Source organism: Hypanus sabinus, chromosome 22 (assembly GCF_030144855.1).
Source record: "Hypanus sabinus isolate sHypSab1 chromosome 22, sHypSab1.hap1, whole genome shotgun sequence".
NCBI lineage: Eukaryota > Metazoa > Chordata > Chondrichthyes > Myliobatiformes > Dasyatidae > Hypanus > Hypanus sabinus.
In genome coordinates this window covers 68,088,964-68,111,669 of record NC_082727.1, presented here as the reverse complement: position 1 = coordinate 68,111,669, position 22,706 = coordinate 68,088,964, and the positions used below count along the sequence as shown (strand labels likewise).

At 43.9% G+C, this 22,706-nt stretch overlaps 2 protein-coding genes across 9 annotated transcripts in view; both read left to right on the top strand.

The window, feature by feature from the left end:
- sfxn4 (sideroflexin 4) overlaps positions 1-22,706 on the top strand; it is a 122,856-nt gene that overhangs the window by 26,513 nt on the left and 73,637 nt on the right. The gene's annotated exons all lie outside the window — the stretch shown is intronic.
- Positions 13-22,530, top strand: LOC132379699 (general transcription factor II-I repeat domain-containing protein 2-like). 4 transcript variants are annotated; one of them, XM_059947989.1, is made up of 2 exons: positions 13-9,314; positions 21,846-22,530. In XM_059947989.1, the coding sequence occupies exon 1, from the start codon at positions 7,375-7,377 to the stop codon at positions 8,362-8,364; it is 990 nt and encodes a 329-aa protein (XP_059803972.1). In that variant the 5' UTR covers positions 13-7,374; the 3' UTR covers positions 8,365-9,314; positions 21,846-22,530. The 4 variants fall into 4 exon arrangements, with proteins under 4 accessions (XP_059803972.1, XP_059803971.1, XP_059803969.1 ...); XM_059947988.1 differs by lacking the exon at positions 21,846-22,530 and adding an exon at positions 21,722-21,807; XM_059947986.1 differs by lacking the exon at positions 21,846-22,530 and adding an exon at positions 9,400-9,963.

The following is a 22,706-nucleotide window of genomic DNA, read 5'->3' as shown; positions in this document are numbered from 1 at the left end:
TTTGATGGGTTAATGGGGTTTAATACACGGTTTTCCAGAGGAGTTAGTGACTTAAGCTGCCATTCTCAACAATGACGTCACTGGAAAAACTCAATACATCCTTTCTGAGATAAAGGGCCCAAAAGTGTTCACAATACTTCAAATGAGGCCACACCAGTGCTTTATAAAGTCTCAACATTGCATCTTTGCTTTTATTTTCGAGTCTTCTTGAAATGAATGCTAACATCGCTTTTACCTTGTTCACCACAGACTCAACCTGTAAATTAACCATGGGAGGATCTTGCACAAAGACTCCAAGTACCTTTGCACCTCAGTATTTTATATCTTCTCTCTATTTAGAAAATAGTCAATCCTTTCATTTCTTTTACCAAAGTACATAACTATACACTTCCAGACAGTGTATACCATCTGCCATTTCTTTGTCCATTCTCCTAATCAGTCTAAGTCCTTCTGTAGCTTCTACTTCCTCAAAACTACCTGTCCCTCCATCTGTCTTCATATCATCTGCAAACTTTACAACAAAGCCATCAATTCCATCATACAAATTATTGACAAATAACATGAGAAGAATTGGTCCCAACACAGACCCCTGTGGAACACCACTAATCACTGACAGCCATTCAGAAAAGGTTCCCTTTATTCTAACTCTTTGCCTTCTGCAAATCAACCACATGGATAAAGCTAGAATCTTTCCTGAAATACCTTAGGCTCGTAGCTTATTAAGCAGTCTTGTATGGCACCTTGTCAAAGGCCTTCTGAAAATCCAAGAACACATAATCAACCAATACTCATTTGACTATCCTGCTCATTGTTCCTTTAAAGAATTCTGTTAGACCATAAGACAAAGGAGCAGAAGTTGGGCATTCGGCCCATCGAGTCTGCTGTGCCATTTTATCATGAGCTGATCCATTCTCCCATTTAGTCCCACTCCCCCCGCTTTCTCACCATAACCTCTAATGCCCTGGCTACTCAGATACCTGTCAATCTCTGCCTTAAATACACCCAATGACTTGGCCTCCACTGCCGCCCCTGGCAACAAAGTCCACAGATTCATCACCTTCTGGCTAAAAAAATTTCTTCGCTTCTCTGTTCTGAATGGGTGCCCTTCAATCCTTAAGTCATGCTCTCTCATACTAGACTCCCCCACCATGGGAAACAACTTTGCCACATCCACTCTGTCCATGCCTTTTAACATTTGAAATGTTTCTATGAGGTCCCCATTCTTCTAAACTCCAAGGAGTACAGTCCAAGAGCAATCAAACGTTCCTCAATATGTTAACCCTTTCATTCCCAGAATCATCCTAGTGAATCTTCTTTGAACCCTCTCCAATGTCAGCACATCCTTTCTTAAATAAGGAGCCCAAAACTGCACACAGTACTCCAAGTGAGGTCTTACCAGTGCCTTATAGAGCCTCAACATCACATCCCTGCTCCTATATTCTATTCCTCTAGAAATGAATGCCAATATTGCATTCGCCTTCTTCACCACCGACTCAACCTGGAAGTTAACCTTAAGGGTATCCTGCAGGAGGACTCCCAAGTTTTGTTGCATCTCAGAACTTTGAATTCTCTCCTCATTTAAATAATAGTCTCCCTATTTATTTCTTCTACCAAAGTGCATGACCATACACTTTCCAACATTGTAATTCATTTGCCACTTCTTTGCCCATTCCCCCAATCTATCCAAGTCTCTCTGCAGACTCTCTGTTTCCTCAGCACTACCAGCCCCTCCACCTATCTTTGTATCATCAGCAAACTTAGCCACAAAGCCATCTATTCCATAATCCAAATTGTTGATACACAACATAAAAAGAAGCGGCCCCAACACAGACCTCTGCAGAACACCACTGGTAACTGGAGCCAACCAGAATGGGATCTCTTTATTCCCATTCTCTGTTTCCTGCCAATCAGCCAATGCTCTATCCACATATGTAACTTTCCTGTAATTCCATGGGATCTTATCTTGTTTAGCAGCCTCATGTGCGGCACCTTCTCAAAGGCCTTCTGAAAATCCAAATACACCACATCCATTGCATCTCCCTTGTCTAGCCTACTTGTAATTTCCTCGAAAAGTTGCAATAGGTTTGTCAGGCAGGATTTTCCTTCAAGGAAACCATGCTGAGTTTGGCCTACCTTGTCATATGCTTCCAGGTACTCCGTAACCTCATCCTCAATCGATTCCCAACAACTTCCCAACCACCGATGTCAAGCTAACAGGTCTATATAATATCCTTTTTGCTTCCTTGCCCCCTTCTTAAATAGCGGAGTGACATTTGCAATCTTACAGTCCTCCGGAACCATGCCAGAATCTATTGACTTTTGAAAGATCATTGGTAATGTCTCTGCAATCTCCACAGCTACTTCCTTCAGAACACGAGGGTGCATTCCATTTGGTCCGGGAGATTTATCCACCCTTAAACTATTCAGCTTCTTGAGTACCTTCTCTGTCATAATTGTGTCTGCGCGCACTTCTCTTCCCTGACACCCTTGAGTGTCTGGTATACTGCTGATGTCTTCCTCAGTGAAGACTGATGCAGAATACTCATTCAGTTCTTCTGCCATCTCCTTGTCTCCCTTTTCAATTTTTTTAGCATCATTTTCTATCGGTCCTATATCTACTCTCACCTGTCTTTTTATATACTTGAAAAAGCTTTTAGTATCCTCGTTGATATTATTTGCTAGCTTCCTTTCATAGTTCATCTTTTCCCTCTTAATGACCTTCTTAGTTTCCTTTTGTAAACTTTTAAAAACTTACCAATTCTCTGTCTTACCACTAATTTTTGCTTCTTTGTATGCCCTCTCCTTTGCTTTTACTTTGACTTTGACTTCTCTTGTCAGCCACGGTTGCATCCTTTTTCCATTTGAAAATTTCTTCTTTTTTGGAATATATCTGTCTTGCACCTCCCTCACTTCTTGTATAAACTCCAGCCTCTGCTGCTCTGCTGTCTAAATACACTGGAATTTAGAAGGATGAGAGGGGATTTGATTGAAGATTATTTAGGGATTGGACACACTGGAGGCAGGAAGCATGTTCCAGCTGATGGGTGAGTCCAGAATAAAGGCCACAGTTTAAGAATAAGGGGTAGGCCATTTAGAACAGAGATGCGGAAAAACTTTTTCACCCAGAGAGTGGTGGATATGTGGAATGCTCTGCCCCAGAAGGCAGTGGAGGCCAAGTCTCTGGATGCATTCAAGAGAGAGTTAGATTGAGCTCTTACAGATAGCGGGGTCAAGAAATATGGGGAGAGGGCAGGAATGGGGTACTGATTGTGTATGATCAGCCATGATCACAGTGAATGGCGGTGCTGGCTAGGAAGGCCGAATGGCCTACTCCTGCACCTGCTGTCTATTTTCTATTGTTTTTCCCGCTAGGGTCCCTTTCCAGTCAACCTTGGCCAGTTCCTCTCTCATGCCACTGTAATTTCCTTTACTCCACTGAAATACTGACACATCGGATTTTGGCTTCTCTTTCTCAAGTTTCACAGTGAACTCAATCATGTTACAATCACCGCCTCCTAAGTGTTCCTTCACCTCAATCTCTGATCACCTCTGATTCATTACATAATACCCTAGTGGGCTCAACAGCAAGCTGTTCTAAAAACCCATTTCATAGACATTCTACAAGTTCTCTCTCTTGAGAAACCAGTTCCAACCTGATTTTCCCAATCCACTCGCATTATCATAACACTGCCCTTCTGGCAAGCCTTTTTAATTTCCTGTTGTAATTTGTAGTCCACATCTCTGCAGCTGTTAGGAGGCCTGTATATAACTGCCATCAGGGTCCTTTTACCCCTGCAATTTCTTAGGTCAACCCGTAAAGATTTTGCACCTTCCGATCCTATGTCACCTCTTTTTAATGATTTAATATCATTTCTTACCAATAAAGCCACGCCACCCCCTCTACCTACCTGCTTATCCTTCCGATACACCGTGTATCCTTGGACTTTCAGCTCCCAGAGACATGCATCCTTTAGCCACGTCTCAGTGATGGCCACAATATCATACCTGCCAATCTGTAGCTGTACGACAAGATCATCCACCTTATTCCTTATGCTGTGTGCATTTAAGTGTATCACCTTAAGTCCAGTATTTGGTACTTTTTGCTTTGATTGCACTGCAACTCAACCCAATGGCTGCAAATTTGCCCCATCACCTGTCTGTCCTTCCTGACATCTTTACTGCTCACTAGCTTAGATTTATTTCTGTTTTTCCCCCTCCTCCGCTCTATCATTCTGGTTCCCATCCCCCTGCCAAATTAGTTTAAACCCTCCCTAACAGCTCTATTAAACCTTCTTGCCAGGATATTGGTCCCCTTCCGGTTCAGGTGTAACCCGTCCTTTTTGAACAGGTTATACTTCCCCCAGAAGAGAACCCGATGATCCAAGAATCTGAAACCCTGCACCCTGCACCAGTCTCAGCCACGTATTCATCTGCCTGATCCTACTATTCTTGCCCTTGCTAGCATGTGGCACAGGTAGCAAAATGACTTACTTGTTGCTGAGGGGGGCAGCCACAGGGGTGCTCTCCACTATCCCAGGCATTTCCCTTCCCTCTGCTGGCAGTCACTCAGTTTTCTGACCCCTGTAGCCTAGGGATGACTACCTCCCCTGTAGCTCCTGTCTATCACCTCTTCACTTTCCCTAATAAGCAGTAGGTCATCAAGCTGCAGCTCCAGATCCCTAACAAGGTCTCTGAGGAGCTGCATCTTGGTGCACCGGGCGTAGATGTGGCCATCAGGGAAGCTGGAGGTCTCCCAGGATTCCCACATCTGACACCCTGAACAAAGCGCTAATCCTGCAGACATGCTACCTAATTCTTCAGGAGTGAAACAAGGAAAAATAAGTCTACTCACCCACTTACCTCACCAAGCACATGAACTTTTTAAACCATTAGCTTGTACCGTTAGCTGTGTGAGCCCTGCTGTTCCGCAGTCTGTCCGGGCCGATTCGCCAAGGGGAGTAAAAGAGTTGGTGCCTTGCTCTCACCTCTTCCCAGTACCGCCAAAGCCCTACCCTCTGCTGCCACTCACTCCTCTGCCCACTGTATAGGGTGGTCTTTTTCAACTCTATGTCTCACACCTGCGCAGTCTCGCCCTTCTTGTACTCTTAAGTTTTTTTAAAAACTGCTGTCCTTCAGAATTTAGCTCTCACGCTGCCTTTCTTGTCCCACTCCAGAAAAACAGATCAAATGGATTGTCAGGCAAGATTTTCCTTTGAGGAAACCATGCTGACTACAGCCTATTTTATCATGTGCCTCCAGGTATCCTGAGATCATATCTTTAATCATCGACTTCAAAATCTTCCCAACCACTGAGGTCAAACTAACCAGCCTATCGTTTCCTTTGTTTTGCCTTTCTCCCATCTGGAGTGACCTCCGGGTTATTACCTAACCGTGTCCAGCTCATTACCTAACTCCCAGTCCAGTATAGCTGACCCTATGCTAAGCCCAACAGCAAACTGCTCTAAAAAGCTAACTCTTAGGCATTCAACAAACTCATTCTCTTGAGATCCACTACCAACCTGATTTTTCCCAATCAACCTGCATATTAAAATCTCCCATGACTACCATAACATTGACCTTTTGACTAGCCTTTTCTATTTCCTGTTGTAACCTGTGGTCCACCTCCCAGCCACTATTGAGAGGCCTGTATATAACTGCCATCACCGTCCTCATACCCTTATAGTTTCTTAACTCAACCCACAAGGATTCAACATCTTCCAATCCTGTGTCACATCTTTCTACTGATTTGATGCCACTCTTTGCCAGTAGAGCGATACCACCCCCTCTGCCTGCTTTCCTATCCCTCTGATATAATGTGTAACTTTGGATATTAAGCTCCCAATCATCCTTCAGCTACAATTTAGTGATGACCACAACATCATACCTGGCAATCTGTAACAGTGCAACAACATCATCTACCTTATTTCTATACTACACTCATTTAGGTACAACACCTTGAGTACAGTATTTGCTATCCTTTCTGATTCTGCATCCCTGATGATTTGATACCCAGCCTGTTAACTGCAACTAAGTCCCCTCACCTGTCTGCCCTTCCTGACAGTCAGACTGAAGCTATCTTTACTTTTTTACCACCTGTACTATCCTGAGTCCCTTCAATCTGGTTCCCACCCCCCCCTGCCAAATTAGTTGAAACCCTCCCCAGCAGCTCTAATGAACCTGCTTGTGAGAATATTGGTCCCCCTCGGGTTCAGATGCAACTTGTCACTTTTGAACAGGTCATACCTCCCTTAGGAGATCCCAATTATCCAAGAACCTGAAGCCCTGCCCCTGAATCAGCTTCGCAGCCGTGCATTTATTTGCAAAATCTTCCTGTCTCTGCCCTCACTGGAGCATGGCACAGATAACAATCCAGAGATTACTACCTGTGATGTCCTGTTTCTCAGCTTTCTACCTCGTTCTCTAAATTCTCCTTTTAGGACTTCAGTGCTTTTTCTTCCCATGTCATTGGTACCAATATGTACCAAGACATCTGAATGCTCCTTCTCCCTCTCCAAAATGTTGTGGACTAGATCTGAGACGTCCCTGACCCTGGCACCTGGGAGGCGACACACCATTGCTATTGAGGCCCCTATCACTACCATTCCCTTCTTTTTTCTCTTTTCCTTCTGCACCATGGAGCCATGCTCAGTGCCCATCACGTGGTCATCATGGCATTCCCCTCAGGAGGTCATCCCCCACAAATGGATCCAAAGCGGAAAATGGCCACGGGGTGCTCTGCTCTAACTGCCTATTTCCATTTCTCCGGATGGTCACACAGATACTCGCCTCCTGCAACTTTGTGGTGACCACATCATAGAAACATAGAAAACTTACAGCACAGTACAGCCCCTTCGACCCACAAAGCTGTGCCGAATGTGCCATACCTTAGAACTGCCTAGACCGGGGGTCGGCAACCTGCGGCTCCCGAGCCATTTGTGGCTCTTTCACCTCTGTGCTGCAGCTCCCTGTGGCTTTGGGAAATAATTGGTCAGTATTTAATTAAAATGTATTTTATGTTAGTTTGTTAGCTTTTGAAATGTAATTCTAAATTTGAAGATTATGGTGATCTTGTACAATCTAAGTGTGGCGACACATTTCCTCACAATTAGCCAGCATTCCGGCTAAGGGAGATAGCCTACGGGGGTTTGTGAGTACGCGTCTTTTGCAGCATCTGCGTCCATGGGGGCTGGGTTGAGGGAGGCTTAAAAGCAAGGCTGTTTAGTTCGAATAAAGTTATTCGACTGCAGTTTACTGACTGCGTGAGCACACCGCTACAACGTGTTTTTATCGCTATTAATATACGTCACCACTGCCAATACCTGACACCCGCCAGTGCGCGATTTCTTTAATTTTTCGATCCAAGGTAAGCCAACTATGGAGAATTCTAAAAAAAGAAAAGTGACTGAAGAAAACAGAACGTTTAATGATACGTGGACAGATTCATTTGCTTTCACTGTTGACGAGACTGGTTTACCGGTATGCTTAATATGCAATGAGAAACTAGCAAACAACAAAAAGTCAAATGTCGCAAGGCATTTCCAGAATAAACACGCAGCCTTTGCTCAAAAATATCCGGATGGAGATGAGAGAAAAAAAGCCGTTTCGGAACTGATGCGGAAGGTTGATCTGAGCAAAAATCATTTCCAGAAATGGATGAAGTCTGGAAAATCAATGACATACGCCAGTTATATTGCCGCTCAGGAAATAGTCAGGCACGGGAAGCAGTTTACAGATGGTGAATATATAAAAGAATCTTTCATTAAGATTTCAGAACATCTATTCACGGACTTTAAAAACAAGAGTGAAATTGTGCAGAAAATCAGGGATATGCCCCTCTCTGCAAAGACTGTCAAAGACAGAACCATAAAAATGGCAGAAGACATCACAAGACAGCAAATTAAAGACATCAATTCAGCTGTGGCCTACTCGATTGCCTATGACGAGTCTAAAGACAAAGGTGATATTGAACAAATAGCGTTGTTCTGCCGGTATGTAAACTCTGCCGGGCCACAGGAAGAACTGATTGAGTTGATACCTCTAAAAGACCAAACACGGGGGGAGGACATCTGTGAGGCTGTCTTGAATTGTTTAAGAGCCAAAGGAATAAAGACCACCCATCTGGTGTCAGTAGCTACTGATGGGGCGCCGAATATGACGGGAACGCACAAGGGATTTGTGGCTTTACTGCAGAAGTCGCTGGACAGAAAGCTGCTGACTTTTCACTGCATCTTGCACCAAGAGGCACTGTGCGCTCAAACATTTCCTCCGGAATGCACAGAAGTAATGGATGTTGTCATTCAGATTGTCAATAAAATAATGGCAAAAAGTTTAAATCACCGTCAATTCCGTTTGTTACTGGACTAGCTGGAAAGCGCATATTCTGATCTCCTGCTGCACAACAAAGTCCGGTGGCTGTCCAAAGGGGAGGTGCTGAAACGCTTTGTCGCGTGTCTGGAAGAAGTGAAAACTTTCCTGGGCAGCAAAGGGCTCACCTTTCCTGAGCTGGAACAGCCAGAGTGGCTGGAAAAGCTACACTTCATGGTAGACATGACAGCACACCTGAACACGCTGAACACAACTCTTCAGGGGTAAGGACGCACAGCCCTGCACATGTTGGAGGATGTTTTGGCATTCGAGCGCAAGTTGACAGTGCTTGCCAGAGATTTACAGAAAGGCACATTGTCTCACTTCCCCAATTTGACAAGAGTTCAAACAAGGTCACGACATGATAATTTCGGAGTATTTACATTCTGCAATCATCGCAATGCAAACATCGTTTGGGAAACGCTTCTGTGAGTTCAGAGAGGAAAAAAACACATTATCCTTCCCGGTCACTCCCTTAAGCATCGATCCTTCCCTACTGAATACGACTGCATTGGCAGGTGTGAGTCAACCTGATCTTGAGATGGAACTGGCCGACATAGCCGACAAAGACATATGGGTGTCCAAGTTTAGACGCTTGACAGCAGACCTTGAAGATGTTGCCCGTCAGAAGGCCGTTCTTGCTCAGAATCACAAATGGAGTGATATTGAAAACCTTCCAAAACCGGACAAACTTGTGTTCGAAACATGGAATGCTATGCCCGACATTTATGTAAACATGAAAAAGTATGCGCTTGGAGTCCTGTCGATCTTTGGATCCACATATGTATGTGAGCAGGTGTTCTCCAACATGAACTTTATTAAAAACAAACATCGCGCACGCCTCACAGATGACAGCTTGCGATCCTGTGTAAAGATGAAGGTGACGTCATACAGCCCTGATGTGCAGACGCTGTGCGCTGAGGTCCAGGAGCAGAAATCCCATTAACCAAGTATGATAAATATTTTAATTGCCTATTATTTTACGTATATTCATATTTTTTCATTGTTCAGTGAAATAGTCCTTTAATTTTTCAGGCTGACAGCTGGCTGATGTTATTTTTGGTTTGCTGCTGGCGGAAAATTTAAGTTCGGCGTTTTTCATAAATACAAGAAGGACTCAAATAGACATTGAGTATTTTACTTAAAAGTAACCTTCAACCCAACGTCTTTTTTTCGGAGTTCAAAATGTTTTTGTTGCATGCAGAAATGTAATTTCGTTTTCTCTGCAGGAGTTCATCAATTTCATAAATGCAACACATTATAGTTTGTTTATACATAGCATAAAGGCAAAAAAAAAACGTTGTATGCAGTGTTATTTCATTTTAAATGTCAAACGGGTTTTGCGGCTCCCAGTGTTTTCTTTTCTGTGGGAAACGGGTCCAAGTGGCTCTTTCAGTGGTAAAGGTTGCTGACCCCTGGCCTAGACTTACCCATGGCCCTCTATTTTATCCATGTACCTATCCAGAAGGCTCTTAAAAAACCCTATCTTTTCCACCTCCACCACTGCTGCTGGTGCTCACCACTCTCTGTATATGTAAAAAAAACCCTGACATCTCCTCTGTACCAACTTCCAACACCTTAAAGCTATGCCTTCTTGTGGTAGCCATTTCAGCCCTGGGGAAAAATGCCTCTGACTATCCACACAATCAGTGCCTCTCGTTATCTTGTGCAACTCTATCAGGTCACCTCTCATCCTCCGTCACTCCAAGGAGAAAAGGCTGAGTTCACTCAACCTATTCTCATAAGGCATGCTCCCCAATCCAGGAAACATCCTTGTAAATCTCCTCTGCACACTTTCTATGGTTTCCATATCCTTCCTGAAATGAGGTGACCAGAATTGAGCACAATTCTCAAAGTGGAGTCTGACCAAAGTCCTATATAGCTGCAACATTACCTCTCGACTCTTAAACTCAGTCCCTCGGTTCATGAAGGCCAATACACTGTATGCCCTCTTAATCACAGAGTCAACCTGCGTAGCAGCTTTGAGTGTCCTATGGACTCAGACACCAAGATCCCTCTGATCCTCCACAATGCCAAGAGTCTTCTCATTAATGCTGCATTCTGCCATCATATTTGACCTACCAAAATGAACCACTTCACTCTTATCTGGGTTGAACTCCATCTGCCACTTCTCAGCCCAGTTTTGCATTCTGTTGATGTCCCATTGTAACCTCTGACAGCCCTCCACACTATCCACAACACACCCAACCTCTGTGTCATCTGCAAATTTACTAACCCATCCCTCCACTTCCTCATCCAAGTCATTTATAAAAATCACAAAGAGTAGGGGTCCCAGAACAGATCCCTGAGGCACACCACTGGTCACCGGCCTCCATGCAGAATATGACCAGTCTACAACCATTCTTTGCCTTCGGTGGGCAAGCCAGTTCTGGATCCACAAAGCATTGTACCCTTGGATCCCATGCCTGCTTACTTTCTCAATTAGCCTTGCGTGGGGTACCTTATCATGCCTTGCTAAAATCCATATACATTACACCTATGGCTCTACCTTCATCAATGTGCTTAGTTGCATCCTCAAAAAATTCAATCAGGCTCGTAAGGCACGACCTGCCTTTGACAAAGCCATGCTGACTATTCCTAATCACATACCTCTCCAAATGTTCAAAAATCCTGCCTTTCAGGGTCTTCTCCATCAACTTACCAACCACTGAAGCAAGACTCACTGGCCTATAGTTTCCTGGACTATCTTTACTCTCTTCCTTAAATAAGGAAACAACATCTGCAACCTTCCAATCCTCCGGAACATTGCCCGTCATCATCAGAGGCTCAGCAATCTCCTCCCTCAATTCCCACAGTAGCCTGGGGTACATCCTATTTGGTCCCAGTGACTTATCCAACTTGATACTTTCCAAAAGCTCTAGCACATCCTCTTCTTAATATCTACATGCTCAAGCTTTTCAGTCTGCTGCAAGTCATCCCTACAATTGCCAAGATCCTTTTCTGTAGTGAACACTGAAGCAAAGTATTCATTAAGTACCTCTGCTATCTCCTCCTGTTCCATACACACTTTCCCACTGTCACACTTGATAGGTCCTATTCTTTCACGTCTTATCCTCTTGCTCTTCACATACTTGTAGAATGCTTTGGGGTTTTCCTTAATCCTGTTCACCATGGCCTCTTCTGCCTCTCCTAATTTCATTCTGAAGCTCCTTCCTGATAGCCTTATAATCTTCTAGATCTCTATCATTACCTAGTTTTTTGAACCTTTTGTAAACTTTTCTTCTTGACTAGATTTACAACAGCCTTTGTACACCACAGTTCCTTTACCCTACCATCCTTTCCCTGTTTCATTGGAACGTACCTATGCAGAACCCCACACAAATATCCTCTGAATATTTGCCACATTTCTTCCATATGTTTCCCTGAGGACATCTGTTTCCAATTTATGCTTCCAAGTTCCTGCCTGATAGCCTTATATTTCCCCTTACTCCATTTAAACATTTCCCTAACTTGTCTGTTCCTCTCCCTCTCCAATGCTATGGTACAGGAGATAGAATTGTGATCACTATCTCCAAAATGCTCTCCTATTGAAAGACCTGACACCTGATCAGGTTCATTTCCCAATGCCAGATCAAGTACAGCCTCTCCTCTTGTAGGCCTATCTACATATTGTGTCAAGAAACCTTCCTGAACACACCTAACAAACTCCACTCCATCTAAACCCCTCACTCTCGGGAGATTCCAATCAATATCTGGGAAATTAAAATCTCCCACCACAATAACCCTCTTATTATTACACCTTTGCAGTATCTGTCTCCCTATCTGCTCCTCTGTCCCTGTTACTATTGGATGGTCTATAAAAAATATTTCTTCGGCAGTTTGAATAGGGCACGACTGCACAAGCGTGTGAAGTTCGGCCTGTGAGACAGCGGGAGAGTTTAAAATGCGAGCAGATTAATGGAGCGGGCGACAGAGTAAAGGGAGACAGAGTAGGAAGGCTTTGGCTTGAGAGGCTTCAGCGAGCAGAGGCTGAGGATGAGTTTGCTCCCAGTGAGGTAAGGCTGGGTAAGCTCTTCTAATTAATCTAATTAACTTAGAAGTAGGTAATGGAGGCAGCAGTTTGGGCAGTCGGGTGCTCTTTTTGCAGTATGTGGAAAGTAAGGGCAAGCACAATTGTCCCTGATGACTACATCTGTAAAAGGTGCATCTACATGCAGCTCCTGACAAACCGAGTTAGGGATCTGGAGCTGGAGCTGGATGAACTTCGGATCATTTGTGAGGCAGAGGCAGAAGTAGACGGGAGTTTCAGGGAGGTAGTCACCCCTAAGAGTCAGGAGACAGGTAGCTGGGTGACTGTCAGGAGAGGGAAGGGGAATAGACAGGAAGAGCAGAGCACCCCTGTGGCCATTCCCATCAATAATAAGTATACCATTTTGGATCCTGTTGGTGGGGACGACCTACCAGGGACAAGTTGCAGTGCTCGCATCTCTGTCACCAAGACTGGACTCTCAGCTCAGAAGGAAAGGAGGGAAAAGAGGAGAGCAGTAGTGATAGGGGTTTCATTCGTTAGGTGGATAGACAAGAGGTTCTGTGGGAGAGATCGAGAATCCCGGATGGTCTGTTGCCTCCCTGGTGCCAGGGTCCACAATATCTCGGATCAGGTTCTCTGTATTCTCAAGAGGGAGGGTGAGCAGCCAGATGTTGTGGTCCATGTAGGAACCAATGATGTGGATAGGAAGAAGGAGGAGGTCCTGCAAAGAGAGTTTAGGGAGTTAGATGCAAAGTTGAAGGATAGGAACTCCAGGGTTGCAATCTCAGGATTGCTACCCGTGCCACGTGCTAGTGAGGCTAGAAATAGGAAGATAATGTAGCTAAATACGTGGCTAAGGAGTTGGTGCAGGAGGGAGGGCTTCGTGTTTCTGGACAATTGGGCCTTGTTCCAGGGAAGGTGGGACTGTTCCAATGAGACGGGTTGCACTTGAACTGAAGTGGGATTAATATCCTTGCGGGAAGGTTTGCTAGTGCTGCTTCAGGGGATTTAAACTAGATTTGCAGGGGGAGGGGAACCAGAATGTTAGAACAGATAGTGAGGTCGAGGAGGATAAAGTTCTGCAAGGAGGATAAAGAACTGCAAGTATAGTGCATGGAGTAAAGACAGATCTAACATATAAAGAGGCTTTGAGGAAAGAGAAGCAGAATAAAGGGTGTAAAGGTAGTAAGGTAGAAGGGCTAAAGTGCGTGTACATCAATGCAAGAAGCATCAGGAACAAAGGTGATGAGCTGAGAGCTTGGATACATACATGGAATTATAATATAGTGGCCATTACAGAGACTTGGCTGGCACCAGGACAGGAATTGATTCTCAATATTCCTGGATTTTAGTGTTTTAAAAGGGATAGAGAGGGAGGGAAAAGGGGAGGAGGGGTGGCATTACAGGTCAGGGATACGATTACAGCTGCAGAAAGGGTGGGTAATGTAGCAGAATCCTCTTTTGAGTCAGTATGGGTGGAAGTCAGGAACAGGAAGGGAGCAGTTACTCTATTGGGAGTATCCTATAGGCCTCCTGGTAGCAGCAGAGATACCAAGGAGCAGATTGGGAGGCAGATTTTGGAAAGGTGCAAAAATAACAGGGTTGTTATCATGGGTGACTTTAACTTCCCTAATATTGATTGGCACTTGATTAGTTCCAAGGGTTTAGATGGGGCAGTGTTTGTTAAGTGTGTCCAGGATGGATTCCTGTCACAGTATGTTGACAGGCCGATGAGGGGGAATGCCATGCTAGATCTAGTATTAGGTAATGAACCGGGTCAGGTCACAGATCTCTCAGTGGGTGAGCATCTGGGGGACAGTGACCACCGTTCCCTGGCCTTTAGCATTATCATGGAAAAGTATAGAATCAGAGAGGACTGAAGAATTTTTAATTGGGGATGGGCAAATTATGAGGCTATAAGGCTAGAACTTGTGGGTGTGAATTGGGATGATGTTTTTGCAGGGAAATGTACTATGGACATGTGGTCGATGTTTAGGGATCTCTTGCAGGATGTTAGGGATAAATTTGTCCCGGTGAGGAAGATAAAGAATGGTAGGATGAAGGAACTATGGGTGACAAGTGAGGTGGAAAATCTAGTCGGGTGGAAGAAGACAGCACACATGAGGTTTAGGAAACAAGGATCAGATGGGTCTATTGAGGAATATAGGGTATCTAGAAAGGAGCTTAAGAAGGGGCTGAGGAGAGCAAGAAGGGGACACGAGAAGGCCTTGACGAGTAGGGTAAAGGAAAGCCCCAAGGTATTCTTCAATTATGTGAAGAACAAAAGGATGACAGGAGTGAAGTTAGGACTGATTAGAGATAAAGGTGGGAAGATGTGCCTGGTGGCTGTGGAAGTGAATGAGGTACTCAATGAGTACTCCTCTTCGGTATTCACCAATGAGAGGGAACTTGACGGTGAGGACAATATGAGTGAGGTTGAAGTTCTGGAGCATGTTGATATTAAGGGAAAGGAGCTGTTGGAGTTGTTAAAATACATTAAGATGGATAAGTCCCCGGGGCCTGATGGAGTATTCCCCAGGCTGCTCCATGAGGAGAGGGAAGAGATTACGGAGCCTCTGGCTAGGACCTTTATGTCCTCGTTGTCCACGGGAATGGTACCGGAGGATTGGAGGGAGGTAAATGTTGTCCCCTTGTTCAAAAAGGGTAGTAGGGATAATCTGGGTAATTATAGACTAGTGAGTCTTACGTCTGTGATGGGAAAGCTGTTGGAAAAGAATCTTAGGGATAAGATCTATTGGCATTTGGATCAGGGACAATCAGCATGGCTTTGTGAAGGACAGATCGTGTCTAACAAGCCTGATAGAGTTCTTTGAGGAGGTGACCAGGCATATAGATGAGGGTAGTGCAGTGGATGTGATCTACATGGATTTCAGTAAGGCATTTGATAAGGTTCCACATGGTAGGCTTATTCAGAAAGTCAGAAGTCATGGGATCCAGGGAAGTTTGGCCAGGTGGATTCAGAATTGACTTGCCTGCAGAAAGCAGAGGGTCGTGGTGGAGGGAGTACATTCGGATTGGAGGGTTGTGACTAGTGCTGTCCCCCAAGGATCGGTTCTGGGACCTCTACTTTTTGTGATTTTTTATTAATGACCTGGATGTAGGGGTAGAAGGGTGGGTTGGCAAGTTTGCAGATGACAGAAAAGTTGGTGATGTTGTGGGTAGTGTAGGGGATTGTCTAAGATTGCAGAGCGACATTCATAGGATGCAGAAGTGGGATGAGAAGTGGCAAATGGAAGTGTGTTCTCTGGGTTGAAGTGTGATGTGGTACACTTTAGAAGGACAAACTCCAAGGCAGAGTACAAAGTAAATGGCAGGATACTTGGTAGTGTGGAGGAACAGAGGGATCTGGGGGTACATGTCCACAGATCCCTGAAAGTTGCCCCACAGGTAGATAGGGTAGTTAAGAAAGCTTATGGGGTGTTAGCTTTCATAAGTCGAGGGATAGAGTTTAAGAGTTGCGAGGTAATGGTGCAGCTCTATAAAACTCTGGTTAGGCCCCACGTGGAGTACTGTGTCTGGTTCTGGTCGCCTCACTATAGGAAGGATGTGAAAGCATTGGAAGGGTACAGAGGAGATTTACCAGGATGCTGCCTGGTTTAGAGAGTATGCATTATGATCAGGGATTAAGGGAGCTAGGGCTTTACTGTTGGAGAGAAGGAGGATGAGAGGAGACATGATAGAGGTATACAAGATATTAAGAGGAATAGATAGAATGGACAGCCAGTGCCTCTTCCCCAGGGCACTACTGCTCAATACAAGAGGACATGGCTTTAAGGTAAGGGGTGGGAGGTTCAAGGGGATATTAGAGGAAGGTTTTTCGCTCAGAGAGTGATTGGTGCGTGGAATGCACTGCCTGAGTCTGTGGTGGAGGCAGATACACTAGTGAAATTTAAAAGAGAACTAGACAGGTGTATGGAGGAGTTTAAGGTGGGGGAATATATGGGAGGCAGGGTTTAAGGGTCAGCACAACATTGTGGGCTGAAGGGCCTGTACTGTCATATTCTATAGATACCCAGTAGAGTTATTGACCGCTTCCTATTCCTAACTTCTACCCACAGAGACTCCGTAGACAACCCCTCCATGATTCCCTCCTTTTCTGCAGCTGTGGCACTATCCCTGATCAACAGTGCCATGCCCCCACCTCTTTCACCTCCCTCCCTGTCCTTTCTGAAACATCTAAAGCCTGGCACTTGAAATAGCCATTCCTGCCCCTGCACCATCCAATTCTCTATAATGGCCACAACATCATAGCTTCAAGTGCTGATCCACGCTCTCTCATCCGCTTTGTTCATAATTCTCGCATAAAAATAGACACATCTCAAACCATCGATCTGAGCGCATACCTTCTTTATCACCTGTCTATCCTCCCTTTCGTACCGTCTCCAAGCTTTCTCTATTTGTGAGCCAAACTCCCTTTCCTCTGTTACAACACTTCATTTCCTACCCTCCAGCAATTCTAGTTTAAACTCACCCCAATAGCCTTAGCAAATCTCTCCGCCAGGATATTGGTCCCCCTGGGATTCAAGTGCAACCCTTCCTTTTTGTACAGGTCACACCTGCCCCTAAAGAGGTCCCAATGATCCAGAAATCTCAATCCTGCCCCTGCCCCAATCCCTCAGCCATGCATTTATCCTCCACCTCATTCACTGTCACGTGGTTCAGACAGTAATCCCGAGATGACTACCTTTGAGGTCCTGCTTCTCAACTTACTTCCTAACTCCCCATAGTCTGTTTTCAGGACTTCCTTCCTTTTCCTACCTGTGTCGTTGGTATCAATATGTTCCACGACCTCTGGCTGTTCTCATTCCCACTTCAAGATATCATGCACGCGATCTGAAAAATCCTGGCCCCTGGCCCCTGGGAGGCAAACTACCATCTGCGTTTCTTTCATGAGTCCACAGAATCGCCTGTCTGACCCCCTAACTTTAGAGTCCCCTATCAGTGCTGCTGTCTTCTGCCTTTCCCTTCCCTTCTGAGCCACAGGGCCAGACTCTGCGCTAGAGGCATGTAGGTAGGCCATCTCCCCCCAACAGTACTCAAACAGGAGTACTTATCGTTAAAGGGGACAGCCACTGGGCTACTCACTACTATCTGCCTCTTGCCCTTCCCTCTGCCGTCTGTTACCCACTTATCTGTCTCCCCAGGCCCTGGAGTGACTTCCTGCCTATAGCTCCTCCCTATCACCTCACTCTCACTGACCAGTTGAAGGTCATAGAGCTGCATTTCCAGTTCCCTAATGCAGACCCTAAGGAACTTCAGCTCAATGCACCTGGTGCAGATATGGCCGTCCAGGAAGCTGGGAGTCTCCAGGATCTCCCACATCTGACACCGAGCACAGAAAACCAGCCTCACACACATACTTCCTGTCTGTATTTTGTACAGATAACCTACCTCACCTCGACCCTTTATCGCTGAAGCCCCATGGAGCCAAAGCCTTCCTACTCTGTCACCTGCTCTAGAAGGCTGTCTCCTTCTTAAACTCTTCTCGCTTTTCTCACTGGTTGATGTCCATACACTTGTACAGTCATGCCCTGTTCAAACCACTCAAGAAATAACTGTCACCTTTTGAATTCTTCTCACTTTTAAACTCTTCTCACTGTTCTTATTGGTTGACGTCCACATGCTTGCAGTTGTGCCTCGTTCAAACCACTGAAGAAATAATCATGCCAAATTTGCAGTGACATTTAGAATTTTCCAGATCTCCAGAGTCATTACAGAATCTCATGGTTCTTGAAAGATCGTTACCAGTGCATCCATAATCTCTTCAGCCACCTCTTTCAGTACCGTGGAATGTGCACCATCTGCCTAATCTACCTTTAAACTTTTCAGTTTCCAAAGAACCTTCTGTCTAGTAATGGTAACTTCACACACATCATGACCCCTGACACCTGGAACTTCCACCATACGGCTAGTGTCTTCCACAGTCAAAACTGATGCAAAATACTTATTAAATTCATCCACCATTTCCTTATCCCCCATTCCTACCTCTCCAGCATTGTTTTCAGTGGTTCTATATCCACTCTCAACTTTCTTTTACATTTTATGTATCTGAAGAAACTTTTAGTGTCCTCTTTAATATTACAGGCTAGCTTGCTTACGTATTCCATCTTTACTTTCTTAATGACTTTCTCGTTGCTTTCAGTTGATCTTTAAAAGCTTCCCAATCCTCCAACTTCCCACTAATTTTTGCTCTATTATATGCCCTCTCTGGCTTTTATATATGGTGTTGACTTTTCTTGTTAGCCACACTTGTATCATCTTGCCTTAAAAATACTTCTTTCTCTTTGGGATGTATATATCCTGTGCCTTTCGAATTCCTTCCAGAAATTCCAGCCATTGCTACTCTATTGTCATCCCTGCCAGTGTTCTTTTCCAATCAATTCTGGCCAGCCTCTCTCGTGCCTCAGTAATTCCCTTTACCCAACTGTAAAACTGATACATCTGACTTTAGCTTCTCCTCAAATTTCAAGGTGAATTTGATCATATTATGATCACTTGCCCCTAAGGGTTCTTTTACCTTAAGCTCTCTAATCAATTCCAGTTCATTGTACGATACCCAATACAGAATAGCTGGTCCTTCAGTGGGCTCAACCACATGCTGCTCTATAAAGCCAGCCATAGTCACTCTAGAAATTTCCCCTTTAGAATCCAGCTCCAATCTGATTTTCCAAATCTACCTGTATTTTGAAATCCCCGAAAACTATTGTAAGAGTGACCATTTGGCATGTATTTTCTATCTTCCATTGTTATTTGGAGACCACATCCTTGCTACTATTTAGGGGTCTGTATACAACTCCCATCAGAGTCTTTTTACCCTTGCAGTCTCTTAGCTCTATCCACAATGATTCAACACCTTCTGACCCCATCTCACCTCTTCCAAATAATTAGATTTCATTTTTTACCAACAGAGCGATGCTGCCCCCTCAGCCTTCCTGCCTGTCCTTTCAATACATCTTTGGACATTAAATTCTCAGCTATAATCTTCTTTCAGCAATGATTCTGTGTTGTCTACAACATCATACATGCCAATCTGTAACTGTGTCACAAGTTAACCATAGAACATTACAGCACAGAAACAGGCCTTTTGGCCCTTCTTGGCTGTGCTGAACCATTTTTCTGCCTAGTCCCACTGACCTGCATCTGGGTCATATCCCTCCAAACCCCTCTCATCCATATACCTGTCCAAGTTTTTCTTAAATGTCAAAAGTGAGCCCATATTCACCACTTCATCTGGCAGCTCATTCCACACTCCCACCACTCTCTGCGTGAAGAAGCCCCCCTTAATGTTCCCTTTAAACTTTTCCCCTTTCACCCTTAACCCATGACCTCTGGTTTTTTTCTCCCCTAGCCTCAGTGGAAAAAGCCTGCTTGCGTTCACTCTATCTATACCCATCATATTTTTATACACTATCAAATCACACCTCATTCTCCTAGGCTCCAGGGAATAAAGTCCTAACCTATTGAACCTTTCTCTGTAACTCAGTTTCTCAAGTCCCGGCAACATCCTTGTAAATCTTCTGTGCACTCTTTAAACCTTATTAATATCCTTCCTGTAATTAGGTGACCAAAACTGCACACAATACTCCAAAGTCGGTCTCACCAATGTCTTATACAACCTCACCATTACATTCCAACTCTTATACTCAATACTTTGATTTATAAAGGCCAACGTACCAAAAGCTCTCTTTACAACCCTATCTACTTGTGACGCCACTTTTAGGGAATTATGTATCTGTACTCCCAGATCCCTCTGCTCTACTGCACTCCTCAGTGTCCTACCATTTACCTAGTATGTTCTACCTCCAATCTTTGTATCATCAGCAAATTTGCTGATCCAATTCGCCACATTATCATCCAGATCATTGATAGAGATGACAAATAACAATGGACCCAGCACTGATCCCTGTGGCACACCACTAGTCACAGGCCTCTGCTCAGAGTAGCAATCCTCCACTACCACTCTCTGGCTTCTTCCATTGAGCCAATGTTTAATCCAATATACTACCTCTCCATGGATACCTAGCAACTGAATCTTCCTAACTAACCTCCCATGCGGGACTTTGTCAAAGGACTTACTGAAGTCCGTGTATACAACATCCACCGCCTTCCCTTCATCCACTTTCCTGGTAACTTCCTCAAAAAACTCTAATAGATTGGTTAAACATGACCTACCACGCACAAAGCCATGGTGACTGTTTCTAATAAGTCCCTGTCTATCCAAATACTTGTAGATCCTATCTCTTAGTATTCCTTCCAATAATTTACCTACTACTGATGTCAAACTTACCGGCCTATAATTTCCCGGCTTACTTTTTGAGCCTTTTTTAAACAATGGAACTACATGAGCTATCCTCCAATCCTCTGGCACCTGACCCGTGGATATTGACATTTTAAATATTTCTGCCAGGGCCCCTGCAATTTCAGCACTAGTCTCCCTCAAGGTACGAGGGAATACCCTGTCAGGTCCTGGGGATTTATTTACTCTGATTTGCCTCAAGACAGCAAGCACCTCCTCCTCTTTAATCTGTATAAGTTCCATGACCTCCCTACTTGTTTGCCTTGTTTCCATAGACTCCATTCCAGTTTCCTTAGTAAATACAGATGCAAAAAACCCATTTAATATCTCCCATTTCTTTTGGTTCCATGCATAGCTGACCACTCTTAAAGATCAGAGTGGTCAGCTATGGGACCAATTTTATCCCTTATTATCCTTTTGCTCTTAACATACTTGTCGAAGCTCTTAGGATTATCCTTTACCCTGACTGCCAAAGCAACCTCATGTCTTCTTTTAGCCCTCCTGATTTCTTTCTTAAGTATTTTCTTACTCTTTTTATACTCCTCAAGCATCTTATTTCCTCCCTGTTGCCTATACATGTTATACATCTCTCTCTTCTTCTTTATCAGAGTTCCAATATCCCTCAAGAACTAAGGATCCTTATTCTTATTTGTTTTGCCTTTAACTCTGACAGGAACATACAAACTCTGCACTCTCAACATTTCTCCTTTGAAGGCCTCCCACTTACCAATCACATCCCTGCCAGAGAACAACCTGTCCCAATCTACGATTTTTAGATCCTTTCTCATTTCTTCAAATTTGGCCTTTTTCCAGTTTAGAACTTCAACCCAAGGACCAGATCTATCTTTATCCATGATCAAGTTGAAACTAATGACGCTATGATCACTGGAACCAAAGTGTTCCCCTACACACACTTCTGTCACCCACCCTAACTCATTTCCTAATAAGAGATCTAATATTGCACCCTCCCTAGTTGGTACATCGATATATTGATTTAGAAAACTTTCCTGGGCTCTCACGATGAATTTTTTTCTGATTTTCTCTGTGAGATTTTCAGGAAAGAATTTCTTCCGACTCCACCTGAGCTTGAAAGGGTTCACAGGATTTATGTTCCTTGTGCAACTTTGGGTTCCCGTCCATTGGCCAGTTATTTTATGCTTTCATCGATACCAGGTGAAAAACCATTTGATCATCGAGGCACGCCACAGAGGTACTTCTGCTTTTCAAAATACGGTCATTCGTTTTGTGGAGGATTATGCCCCCCAGGTTCTGAAGATTCATGCTGAGTTTAAAGGTGTAATGAAAGTGCTTTTTGATCGCGGATTCAGACCCTCTCTCCAAAATCCAGCCGATCTTCGAATTACGCTTACTACTGGAGATTATAAGTGGTTTAAATCAGTGAAGGAGGCTGAGGCGTTTGTTGGAAGTCTTCCGGCCACCTCGTCTTCTTCGGAACCGGCCTGACCTTCTAAAATGGTTGATAAGTACTTCTCAAAGTAAAGCTATTTTTTCCGAACTCAGACTTTACTTGAATAATTTAGACATTAAATATTGAAACTCTAAGGGCTGTAGTCAATCTCTCCCTGGACTTGGTGCGTTTTTTCTAAATAGATGATTTAAGTTTAATGTTTTCCTGTGGACTTTTAGATTTTACTCGTGTAATCTATTTTACTTCTGTATAACTTTATCTATAGAGAACTACAATTGATTTTAACTTGTTTTAGAGGTTTGGCGTTTTTATTGATGGCCTCCCTGTTGGTTGATTTATAGTTTAAATTCTACTTTTTTTTTCTGTAAACGGTTGATAAGTACACTCTTTAAATTTATAATTTCCCCCTTTTTTTCAATCTTTCAAAATTTTTCGCGGGTAGGTTAGTTTTAGTTTTCTTTTCTGGTTTTTTTTTGTATTAAGTTTGATACTTTTTCTGTTGAAGTTGTTCCTATTTGTAATTCTGTTCTCTAGTGCATAAATTAGTTATTATTTGCTAAAATATTTATACGTAACTTTTGTTAATGATACGGAACTGGAAGTCA